A 13,318-nucleotide genomic window follows, 5' to 3' on the forward strand; every position below is an offset into this window, starting at 1 on the left:
AGACTCCACCTCTCTAGGAACTCCCAGGTGTTCCAAAGTATGGAGGCCTATCTCCCCTCACCAGCTCACTCCCGGTGACTACTTGGCGGGGCCTGGCGCCTGTTGTGTTGTGTTTAGTATGTTGCTCTGTTGGGTTTTTTTTTTTTTGCTTGTTTTCTCTTCTTTTTCTCTCAACAGGTGATCCAGGAGATTTTTTTCTCTTCTTTCTCTTTTTAAGTGCCCTTTCTCGCTGTCCCTCTTCCCTTCTGTTTTTCTTTTCCTTCATCTTTCTTTCTCCCTTTCCTATCCCTCAGTCATGTCTGTCCCGTCTGTAACAACTGAAAATAAAATAAAATAAATAAGAACAACAAAGGTCGATCAAATGGACCAATACGGCAAGGCTGTGATGATCCATTTGGCAAAGTAAATCCATTTGGTATCCTTGTTGGTCTTCAGACAACAATTCTGACGGCTAAAGAACCAAATGGGACAGACAAAAAAAACAAACAAAAAAAAAAAAACCATGATATATAAGTCGCTTAGATAACTAAAAAAATGTATTGTTTGGCTTTTTTCAGTATTTTATTTGTTCCTGAGTAATTTGGTTTGGCTGAGATTAAAGTTATACTTTTCACACAGCTGAATAAACGTCAAACAGAAAACTGATTATCAGAAGTGTGAGACGGTCGAGAGTTTACTCCAGTGTCCTGTTATATTTTAGATAGCAAGGAGCAGACGGCCGAGTTTATTCAACTCCACTGAGACAATCTGCAAATTTCATTAAAAGTTTAATAAACTATCATCTTGTCTTTATTTTTAGTTAGCACATACCTTAAACACTTCAAGCTGTAAGCTAATGATGGTTATATAAGAGCAGATGCTGCTGGTGCAATAAGCTGTACGTTTTACGTCCAATGCATGCATGATCTGACTAGTCGACTATCAAAATAATCATTTGTGGCAGCCCTAGCAAAGACATGCAGTCATATCAGTCACTGATGACACAGAGCACTGGTTAATCTCAGTGGGTGAGCAGGCGGCCACATGACGCTAGAAATCAGTGACCTTGGTTTGAGTCCGAGTCACGGCCCTTTGTTGCATGTCCTTTCGATGTAGAGGTTTAGATCAATACAGCAGCAGCACCAATCTGTCTGTTGACCTCCCACTCTCCCCCACTCATGAACATGACCCCTAGATACTACAAACTCCTCCACTTTGGGCAGTAGCCCAAAGTGACCCAGAATAGACGCTCCACCCTTTTCCAGTTGAGGACCAAAGCCTCAGACTTCACACTGGAGGCCACCACCCGATGAAGCCAACAGAACCACACTGTCTGTGAAAAGCAGAGACAAAATCAGTCCTTCACCCAGGACCAGTCCGCCACGAGACCCTACCAGGGGGTAAAAAGCCCCTCGACAGCGTAGGCCCTGGATATTAAAAAAAACTTTCTAAACATGCAAACTGCAGCTCCTGCAGCTCATCAGGTGACTCGATATATCTAATAGCCCCTGGTCTCCTTTGTGACCTTCCAGGTTATGACACCTCACAGTAGTCTTGTGTTGGTGTCTGATTAGTGCTGCTCTAAGATTTGGGCTGCCATCTGTACAAGTCCTGCTCTGACCGCTCTCACTCCCGGTACCCGTTCTGCTTTTAGGGAAAAACACAACAAAGTCACCTGGAGGCACATCTGGTGAGAAGTGCACAGATTTGGCTCTTGTGGCCAAAAAGCTGTCACGATGTAATGTGTGTCACTGGATGGCAGAATGATGGCCACACAACCTCCAAAAAGTGACAAAAAATCCCCCAAATTAAAATAAAAAAGAAGAGAAAAATGAAATATAATCAAAAACACACAAAAACCATTTTGGTGATCAGTCTCTGCACAACACTCAGGTTTGTGATGGAAACAGAGACACTGCAAGTGGCTGCAACCAGATTTCTATTCAGTGATCCAACATGGCATCTACACAGGAAGTGGCCCAAACGTGCACATGGAGACAGCCCTGAGGGGGCATCAGCCAAATTAGTTCACCTTTATTGTGTGGGTGGGGTCACAGAACTTTGTGATCACAGCTTGAACACCTTCACTAACATCACTGTGAATATCAGACTGTCACAGACTGCTGTTCTTCAAACTAACAGGACCCCCACTCCATGCATGGATCCATCCACCTGCTTCTAATCTTACATTTATCTCAACTCCCAATCTGTAAGGTTCACATACATAGTTTGGATCAACACAGACATTTAATATTCAATAAACCCATTACCATATTTTTCGGACCATAAGTCGCGCTGTTGACGAACGGGTCTGTTTTCATACATAAGGTATCATGTTTAGGTGGAAACTAGCGAGCTAACTTCCTGCTAACTTCTAACTCTGTTAAATGTAATAAATTCTATTTTCATGGATGTGTCTGTGAAGGTTCTCAGTCATCCAGGTCATCGTAGTCTAAGGAGATTGTGACCCACACCCGTTTTCACACCTTGGCTCATGTGATTAGGTAGAGGATCACCAGGGGGTCCTTTTGTCCCTCTTAGTGGGATACTCCCACAGTGTTTAAATCCGGGATTCTCCACCATGTGACCCTAGAACTGAAGAAGCTTCTCTGATGAGAGGTGAAACGTCTTCAAGCAACTTAAAGAAGTCCAAACGCTTTTCTTTCCAAGCTCCTTAGACTATTTTCAATAATTTAGACCGTTTTTAACTCTCAGTGATGCTGCAGTGTTCGTTTGACTTTGGGACCTGAAGGAGATGGAGTTTAGGACCCAGATTACTCTGCAAGGCTCCTGACTACGGCAGCCGTAATGCTCCGACAATCCATCGAGCGGTGCGGCTTCGTAGCTTAGCAAAATCGTACTAAAACATTTGTTGACAGATTTCTGCATGCCGTGTAGCACATAAAACCGGTCGAAGTCAGTAAACACAACCAGAATTCATACATAAGGAGCACAGTCGAATTTTTGAGAAAATTAAATGATTTTAAGTGCACCTTAGAGTGCAGAAAATACAGTATATAAACAAATAACATCAAAATTAGATTACTTATTTTCTTGTTTTGTCTACTTTTGGGATCTGTGTGAAAGTCTGATGACACTTCAGAAACTTGTAAAAAGATCATAAACTTCCAAAGAGCACAGCAGCAGATCTCTTACATTATCAGGTGAGGTCCATGATGGAGGTTTGGTGTTGGTGCAGGTTCATTACTGAAATATGGAGGTAGCGATATGGACCCATCACTCCTCATAGACGCACAACTGGATAGTGGAGACTGTGACCTCTGACCTCTGCAAACACAGAAGGGTTTCTCGTCAGAATCAATGATAAAATCGGTTATGAATGATTCTAATTTAGAGACCAGATATTAGACTGAACTCATCATCACAAACCAATATCCAAAGAAAAGCCCAGAGAAGTATTGACTAAACTGACAACAAAGCCTGGCTCATTGGGAGCAAAACACAAAGTATTACTCAAAACTCAGGAGTTCTGCACAGTGTGTTATTTTCTTGGTTTGTAGGTTTGGAGTTAGAGTCAGCTGACATTGACGTTTCTCCATGTTTGCCAACTAGCTAGCTGGCTAACAAGTAGAGCTATGCAGCAGGGACTGTTGGTTAAGCCTAATAAATCTTTTAGGTCCTATTTATTCAGAAAAATCTAATTCTAAAGAAAATCCTCAAGTATTTTCATATTTTTAACCACGGCTATAAACTCACTGGTATCAGTTCTCTAACATTAAAACTCCAGGACAACAACTAAAGTTAGACGTCCAGGTCCTTCCTCATACAGGGACACAGGATAATCTGATGGTGCTTTAGGTTTGTTTATGCAGAAATATACAAAAGTCAAGTGTTCACAAAACTTCAAGCAAAACTAAACATGAATCAGCAGCAGATCTCTTACATTATCAGGTGAGGTCCATGATGGAGGTTTGGTGTTGGTGCAGGTTCATTACTGAAATATGGAGGTAGCAATATGGACCCATCACTCCTCACAGACGCACAACTGGATAGTGGAGACTGTGACCTCTGACCTCTGCAAACACAAACATCAATAACTGATCAGTTCTCTTTGGCCGCCATGTGATCAGCTGATCACTCTGTGATATTGTGGCTGCCTCATAACGCTGACAGGTCAGCCAATCATCAGCCAGTTTTTCTGTCTCTGAATGAACTCAGTTTGTTCTCAGCTCTTCTGATTCTGCTGCACTGACTTCACTTAAACTTACAGAGTTCAGATCTTAGCAAGAAAACAAGTCAATAAAAATCAAACTCAGATCAAACAGTTTGAACCAATCACAGATCAATGATTCTGTCATGGTTATGTGTAAATGACTAATAAAGTTAGTCGTGTTCTTACATTGTTGCTGCAGGTCCATGACTGTAATGTGGAGGTGTTTGTGTGACCCCGTCACTCCTCACAGACACACAGCTGGATGCTGCAGATGCTGCTCCGTCCTCTTCCTCCATCTTCTTGATGTCAGGGTGGAGTTAGTCTGAGAGGTAAACACACACACTCAGAGGTGCTGTTGTACTGGAAGCATCACACTGACGGGTTTCTAATGTTGGAGCTTTGGCCCTAAAGTCCAAACCAGTTATTTTAGAGGCTCAAAGTCTTTAGAAAAACACCAAAACCATCACATTATTTAATACAGGGGTGTCAAACGTACGGCCCGCGGGCCAGATCAGGCCCGCAAACGGGTTTAATCCGGCCCGTGAGATGATTTTGTAAAGTATAAAAATGAGCAGCAATTTTTCAATAAAGAAGCTGCTGTTCCAATTGTGTCCATTGGATGGCGCAATAGCAATTGTGAGCTACTTTGTTTTGCCCGCGAAATTTAAACCTGATGTGCTTTGGCACCCTCATTGCCCCAATATGTCTCTGTCAAAAAAGAGAAAAGTGGATGCAGAGTGCAGAGTGTTCCAAGAAAAATGGTCATCCTCCTATTTATTCACAGAAGTGAATGGGAAAGCTGTATGTTTGGTGTGTTCCCAGCATGTTGCAGTGCTGAAAGAATATAACCTCCGTCGCCACTACGTGAGTCTTCATGCCGACAAATATGACAACTTTCAAGGACAGCGGAGAAGAGAGAAGGTGAATGAACTGTTGGCGGGTCTGAAGAAACAGCAGTCTGTGTTTACTCACAGCCGAGACATCAGTGACGCTGCAGTGAAAGCTAACTACCTCATTGCTAACGAAATTGCACTAGCTTCAAAACCATTTAGTGAGGGTGAATTTGTAAAAACATGTATGATGAAGGCATCGGAGATTGTGTGCCCTGAAAAGCGCCAGGCCTGTGCAAATATCAGCCTGACAAGAAACACAGTTGCCGACAGGATTTCTGATCTTTCAGCGGATTTGGACAGCCAGGAGAAGCAAAAAGTAAAGTCATTTATTGTGTTTTCAGTTGCAAATGATGAAGGCACGGACATTACAGATGTTGCACAACTGGCAATTTTCATCCGCGGAGTTGATGACACATTGACCGTCACCGAGGAGGTCGTGGAGTTGGTACCGATGACAGATACAACGACCGCAGCTAATATTTTCACCGCACTCGTCGGCGCGCTGGACGGGGTCGGAGTGGACAGGGTCGGAGTGGACTGGTCCCGCGCTGTCAGCCTGGCTACAGATGGTGCGCCCTCAATGATCGGGAAGAAAGCAGGCGTTGTAAAAAAGTTCAGAGATAAAGTGCAATCTGCAAATGCAGGACGTGATTTTGGGACTTTTCACTGTATTTTGCACCAGGAGGCTTTGTGTTGCAAGTCACTGAAAATGGATAACGTCATGAAGGTGGTCATCCAAACTGTTAATTTCATCCGATCCAGAAGCCTCAATCACCGTCAGTTTGACAGTCTCCTCAGAGAGAAAGACCACATCTATGGCCTGCCATACCACACTGAGGTAAGATGGTTGAGCCGAGGTGCTGTGCTGAGGCGTTTCTTTGATTTACGAGAAGAAATTGAACAGTTTATGGAAGAAAAAGGCAAACCAGTGTTAGAATTTCATTCCACAGAATGGATGCAGGACCTTGCATTTATGGTGGATGTTACAGAGCACCTGAATAACCTGAACAAACAGCTGCAAGGACGCAACAAAGTTGTCACGCAGTATTATGACAGCATACGTTCTTTCAAGGTGAAGCTGTTACTGTGGGAGACGCAGCTCGCTGGTGGTGATGCAGCTCGCTTCCCCTGTCTGAAAAATGTGTGCACGATCCAAAGTGTGGCAGATATGAAGCAGTTCAAAGATAAAATAACGGGACTGTTACTAGAGTTTGAGCAACGATTTCAGGTTTTTGGTGAACTGGAGAAAGACTTCAAAGTTTTTTGCTCGCCGTTCACCGTGAATCCCTCTGATCTGCCCGTCAGGATCCAACTTGAAATAATAGACTTGCAGTGTGACTCGGATTTGAAGGGCAAATTTGCCGCAGCTGGCTTGAACACATTCTATCAGAATCTCTTGCCGGGTTACCCCAACTTGACAGCCCTGGCTGCAAAACTGTTGTGCATGTTCGGAAACACGTATCTTTGTGAGCAAGTTTTCTCTGTAATGAGCATAAATAAAACAAAACTGTGCTCAAGGCTCACGCACAAGCACTTGAATCACATCCTGAAGTTAGCTGCCGCTCAGGATGTGAAGCCTGCAATTGATGAGCTGGTGAAAGCTAAAAGATGCCAGGTATCAGGAGTCAAATAAACTATGCAACCCCACTGAAAGTGCTGCATGAGACACCCTGATATACTTCTGTGAATCACTGAGGCACTGTGTGCTTGTGTGTTCTTTGTCCTCAGAATTTTCAAATAACTTGAGGTGTTTTATGATTAATAGCTATGTTGTGCCTGTGCTATTTTGAACATACTGTCCACAGGCTCTAGCTTTATTTTTACGTGGATCGTATTAAAACAAAGAAAACAATCTGAAGTTGTTGTTTTTAAGTTATATATACACAATGATTTTACCAGTCCGGCCCACTTGAGAATAGACTTTTCTCCATGTGGCCCCTGAACTAAAATGAGTTTGACACCCCTGATTTAATAAGTACATGATCAGGTTGATGAAGGAACTCCGTGTGTTTGGGATCATCATCATGGTGAGGAGCCCACATGTTACGGCTCCTTTGGAGAGAAGCTGAGGATCACTGCAGGAAGTGAGCTCATGAAAGCAAAGTGCTGTTTGTGAGCAGGATGACTCTGTGTTATTGGACCTGCTCTGTGTTCTACATATGATCAATACTTCAAATATCTGTAAACATGTCATCTTATATTTGTTGCACTTGGTCACATCTGTCTTTAAAAATAGATTTTAATGTCACAGAGTTCTTTTCTACCTTTATTGATTTATTTTGGAATAAATTAAATATAAAGGTGCCAAAAACTGCCTGCAGCTTCTGCTCTGTGACAGGAAACTACTGTCAGGCTCAACATGACTTCAGATTATTCATCACAGAGTTTATAGATCACAGGACACGTCACAGTTTTACTGTCGATGTTTTAGTTTAAAAGAATGACGTGTTAAGGTCTTACTGTGAATCTGCGCGCTCATTGGCTACTAACTTGAGACTGACAGGTGGTTATCCAATCAGCGTGCGGCCTCACACGGACATAAAACTCTTTACTTAAAGTTTGTTTCTGAGGGATTTTCAGATCAGACCTGATGTTTCTGCTACAGCCTGTTTACCGATATAATCAATATCAGATATCAGAGCAACAGAAACCTCGGTGATCAGGACGCCGGGACTGAGAACAGGAAGTGGCTCAAACGTCGCACTTTCATAAAGTCAGCCTGAACTTCACTCACAGAGTTTCTGTCGCCATTTTAGTTTTTAAAAATGCCGTGATAAGGGCGGGTCTTTCTGTGAACCTGCGCTCTCATTGGCTAATAACTTGAGATTGACAAGTCGTTATCCAATGAGCGCGCGGCCTCTTCCGACATAAAGTTGTTTCCTTTGAAAAACCAAAGTCTGATTATTTTTGCCTCCACGGACGGAGCCTGTTGTTCCCGCCACAGAGACACAGTAATGTCAGAGCGGTGTTACACTCACCTGCCTCAGCACAGCTCTCACTCTCCTCCTGCTCTCTCAGCTAAACTCACTTCCTCTCTACTCACAGGAAACCAGCGCTCAGAGGAGCCGACCGGCCTCACGTTTCACCCACAGACACGAACAGCGTGGAATTATTTTATGTCATAAGAAGAAACATATTCATGTTAACACTCACCTGCCTCAGCTCCACCTTCCTCCTCCTGCTGCTCTGAACGGAGGCTCAACACTTTCACTTTCACTGCTCCTCCCTAAACACAGAGGATGCTGGGACTTGTAGTTTTTACCTTGTGTGATATTTATGGCTGTGACACTAAATCACAGCACGAAGACTTCCTGCAAACATATCACAGGCGATAAAAGTTTCACATTAAAGGTGAAGTTATTTTTCTGTCTCATGTTCAATAAACAGTGAGCTGGAAAACTGAAGAACCGACTTCAGACGTTCCCTGCAGAGTTTCTGCTGCATGTTGCTGAGACTGAGCTGATGATGAAGCTGTGATGGGTTTATGGCACGTTTGGTTCTGGAGAAGAGTTTTACTGTCGGTGCAGGTGAAATGATCAGAGGTTACAGCCTCTGGTTAAAGTGGAGGCAGCGATCAGGACGGCTGAGCAGCAGAGGTCTCGAGGGTCCTAAAGTGTAAAAGCATCAGTGTTAGTAGCACAAAGATCACAGAATGGGATCATCCACACAACACTAACATCTAAATCCACGGCAGGAACTCTTCCAGTGTCCTGAAAACTCTGCGATGCTGAGATTAAAATCTGTCTGCTCATCTTAATGCAATATTTACTAAAGTCTGGTAGAAGTTTTACTGATTTCCAGTCACTTAGAAGACGTGTGGATAGGTGGTGGGTTGTAGAGCAGACTGGAAGCTTTAAGTTCATCCTCTGATTAAAAACTCAGACCCACAGATACAGGAAGTATAACCCTGGTGTAAGACAGGAAACAGCAACACGGCAGCCATCTTTTTCCTCCCATGATGACCAGTGTCCCAGCAGCAGCTGGGGTTTGTTAGATCCTGTTCGATCCAGAGGAAACAGGCTGAAAGAGTCGATCGGGGGGATCATGGTTTTATTATGTGCTCGTTATGATTGAAGCTCTGGTTGTGTGTTAGAGACAGAACCTGCAGATTCCTCCGCTCTGCCTCCTCTGCAGGAATCAGCCTCTTGGCTGGTTTTATTCACCAACATGAATAAAATCATCAAACTAATCCAAGTTCATTGTGAAACGCCTGAAAATGGAGGAATAAATCTGTCAGTTACGTATAAAGTTTGAGTTTGTCAGTGTTTTACACGCAGACGGTCGTCAGATGTTGAATGTTTAGCATGAATGTTCCACATCTGGAGAAACCTTCAAGATTAAAGCCAGTGAAAAGTGAAGAGTTTCTGCAGCAGCTGCACTTCCTGCCAATGTGTTCTTTCAAAATAAAGTGAAGAGTCTAAAATTGTATTCACGACAGGTTTAAAGGTGAAGGTGGTCACATGGTTTTAGTGGAACGCCTACATGGGCGCGTCTGAGTGATTTTGATTCAGATTCATGCAGCGTGGAGCAGTAAACACTTGTTTTTGTTCATCTGGACTCATGAATGATTCCAGTTTGCACATTTCCAGCCAATGAAACGTAACTACAGATGAAGACAAACACATTTAAGCTGCCTGACTCTCGAGTGTGGCTGCATGCTCCCATTTTCAGTCTGTTTTAGTTTTCAGTTTAGAGGAACGCTGCAAACTCACACAAACTTCTTTCTTGTGAGGTTTTGTTGGCAGACTGATAAAAGCAGCAGCAGCTGGTGTTTGATGAGGCAGACGTGTGTTTCCTGTTCTGTAATAATCAGCTTGTTACCATCACATAATGAACTCAGCCGTGACCAATGAGGCCGTCCTTGTGCGGTTCTCTGGCACCAGCGCTGATTCTGACTGTGACCTTCACCTCTGCAGGGTCGCCTCTGCTCGTGGCTGAGCTCGTCAAAATAAAAGCTTGTTCATTTCTGTGGCTGAAGAGGAGTCTGCTCTTCTTCACCAACAGGAAGTGAAACATTTCTCACTGATTCTGAAATCTTCACTTTTCTCACAAATTCACAGTAACACACACACACCTGCTGTGTTATTAGTATTTTTAATTTCTAAACTTCTTCTAAAAGAAGGACGATGGAACATTGATGTGAAAATAAACATGATCATTTAATGTTTTTGTCAATCATTAAATCCTGCTCTTTCATTTTGGTGCTGCATGGTTCACAGAAACACATATTTTCCTGTTTCTTTCTGTTTGTGTGTTTTGCCTGTTTAGCGCTGCTGAGCAGGAAAACCCAGACGAACAAAAACCTCTTTGAAGTAAATGTTTGAGTCACTTTGGGTCTGAACTGTAAAAAACTGCAGAGTGAAACAGATTTGAAGGCATCACAGGAACAGCCTCACATTCAAAACATGAAACAGGGGACTTTTATTTTGAAACAATCAGGAAATGACAGACGGAAAGGTTTTTAATTAAAACAAATTATTATTTTATGCATTCTAAGTTCATACAACCACCAAAACTGTGATGATCCTCACATCAGCTTTACTGTGTGAGGTCACATACACGATCATTAATGTTATTATTATTATTATTATTACTACTATTATTATTATTATTATTAGAGACTTGCAGAGAGGTGGAAACATTTTGATTTTCATAAATTTAACAGACTAAAAACCTACAAACATGTTTGATGCTGAAGAAAAATGGAAAACATCAGAAAATCAGAATAAAAAAAGCTCAAACTGAAACCTGTGGGGAGGTCTGAGTGAGACACAGCAGAGCCCCACGGTGAGTGTCTGTCAGTGTCTGTGGAACAACAGCGTTTGGATCACTTGCAGTCGCAGAGCAGCGCGGCGCCTCGCAGCGTCCAGCGCTCGGGCGGCTGCACGCTCCTCAGCTGCAGGGAGAAGATGAAGTTCAGGTCGGTGCGTCGAGGCTTCTTGTAGACGGGACACGAGTACAGGCTGACCGCCCCCCCACCGCCAGGAGGACGCTTACTGTCGGCCATGTTGGCTGAGCTGACGGCGAAGACGTGGACCACAGGGAAGGGGGTGAAGAGGACCTGAGGGGCGGAGACAAACTTATTATTACTGAGCAAAAACAAAAATACTTTGATTTCATTTAGTTCCTAAATTTTAGTTTAGATTTAGTTTCTAAATCAATTATTAATTCATAATTTTTCATTAGATTAATCTTTTAAAAAAATCTTAAAATGTTTTTATGTTAATTTACAAAAAAATACAGAAACAGTAAAACGTTGGACTTTTGTTTGAACATTAAAGTTTTTTTTAAAGCTTCAGTTTATTATTTTAATTTAAGTAAAAAAACACTGATTTTAAAAAGACAAACTAACTTTGGGCGGAGCCTCAGCGAGTTTGGCGCCACGTCTGTCCCATCCCGCTCCATTCAGAAAGAGGCCATAGATATAGACTCCACCCACATCTTCAGGGGGCGGAGCTGAGACGTCCTCCCTCATCATCTTGGTGACATCGTTGCTAAGGGTGACCGTGTCCAAGGCCCAGCCCCTGGACAGGTTGGAGCGTGTCGTCTCCTGGCGCATGGCGGTCAGGAAACCCTGAAGAAACAAAAAACATTCAGAAAGAAAACTGAAGAATTCCAAAACTCCAGATTTCTGGAACAACGAACCAACCTGCAGGTTGAAGAAGCCGGTGAGCCAGAACTGGTTGGGCCGGCCGGCGCTGATCCACGCGCTGAGCTGCTGGTTCCTCTCCAGCAGCTCGCTGAACCAGAAGCCGAGTGTGGCCGACGGCCAGCTGAGCCTCAGCCACAGGCGCGGGATCCGAGCATCGAACATGCTGTCGAGGGCGTCGCGCAGGTCTTCAGACATGATAATGGTCCCTGCAACGGAAACACGAGTCAGATCAAGCGTCAGTGAACGTGTGTGTGTGTGTGAGACTGACCATCGATGGCCAGTCTGAGGTCAGTGAGCGTGCTCCGTACGCTGCTGATGACACGCTGCATTCGGTCCAACTCCTGTCGGAGGAAGATGTTCATTGGCTGAAGAGGACCCATCTTCTGGAGTTGACCTTTGACCTATAAAACACACAGAGACGTCATGTTTCTCCAGAGGACTCATGAACGTGTTTGATGGTTCAGAGATGCTCAGATTCTGCTGATGATTTAAAGTCTGAATTCATCTAAAAGAATCAGATGCTGACAAATCTGCTGTCTGAAATCTGTTCACTCGTTTCCATCATTCACTGGGCGACGGTCGGGGTCAGCAGCCGGGCTCTAGAGTACAACCACACTGTGCTTTATTGTCATATTTTAATCTCTGCATTCTTTTTCACTTCCTGTCAAAGTTCAATAACATTAGCTTAGCATAAACATTAGAAACAGGAAACAGTTACCCTGGCTCGGTCCAAACGTGCCCAAAGCTGCTCGCCTGCATCTCTGACACTCGTGTATTAGCACACTGTTTGTTTGAGCTGCACAGAGCTGCATGTGTTTCTTGAGCCTAACAAAGCTGCTTTGAACATGAGCACATTTTTGTTTTTAACTTGGCAGCTTGTTGCTTACACAGCAGCTCAGCTGTTTCCAGTATTCATGCTAAGCTAAGCTAGCTGGCGGCTGATTGGTGGGATTGTGTTCTTCCTCGAGTTTTGGGTCGGCCGTTCGGTGCTAAACAAACACCTCATGTGGGATGTAGTCAGGTGGCAGCTTCTCCAGCATTTCATTGGCTAGTCTCTGCACAGTGTCCTCCCTGGTCTCTGCGGCCCCGCCTCCGGTGTCCTTCGGTTGGATGTTGGTTATGGTGCTGAGCGTGTCATTCGCCAGGTTGGTCTGGTAGGTGATGTCAGCGTTGGGGTGGAGTCCAAACACCTGTAAACAGGAGGACAGAGGCTTTTTGTGACATGTGACTGGGCTAGTACTGCCTCAGTGTGGACGCGTCCCGTCTGAGCGTGCTCGGACCTCCGGTGAGTCGACCAGCGGCAGCCCCTCGATGTGCTGCAGGACCTGCTGGATGCTCTTGGCCTTGGCAGGGATGCTGTAGCCCTTAAAGAAGCAGAATGCTTCACTGAAGGTGCTCTCACTGAACCAGACACGCGTGAACGTGTTGAGGAGCCGTTTGTCCAAGTCATCCGTCACCCGACCGCCATACTGGACTTCACCTGGAGAGCAGACGTGAAGAAAGAGTCAGGAAGATTTCTGGAGACCTGGAGGGTTTGAGGTTTCTCTCATAATCTGATGGATGAAACGTTACGGTAGAAAGAACAGAGGGCTGACCGAACATGTAGCAATTCAATTCAAT

The 13,318-nt window shown here is 44.0% G+C and overlaps 1 protein-coding gene across 1 annotated transcript in view; it reads right to left on the reverse strand.

Annotated features, from left to right (window-relative positions):
• Positions 1-11,700: 11,700 nt before the first annotated feature.
• The window catches only part of LOC116309615 (dynein heavy chain 5, axonemal-like), a 59,925-nt gene continuing 58,307 nt past the window's right edge, over positions 11,701-13,318 (reverse strand). The window contains 4 exon segments of the mRNA XM_039617383.1: positions 11,701-11,904; positions 12,007-12,099; positions 12,700-12,888; positions 12,979-13,178. Of these exon segments, the coding sequence (XP_039473317.1) occupies positions 11,827-11,904; positions 12,007-12,099; positions 12,700-12,888; positions 12,979-13,178 (560 nt within the window). The 3' untranslated portion in view covers positions 11,701-11,826.

The sequence above is a fragment of the Oreochromis aureus genome, linkage group 9 (assembly GCF_013358895.1).
Source record: "Oreochromis aureus strain Israel breed Guangdong linkage group 9, ZZ_aureus, whole genome shotgun sequence".
NCBI lineage: Eukaryota > Metazoa > Chordata > Actinopteri > Cichliformes > Cichlidae > Oreochromis > Oreochromis aureus.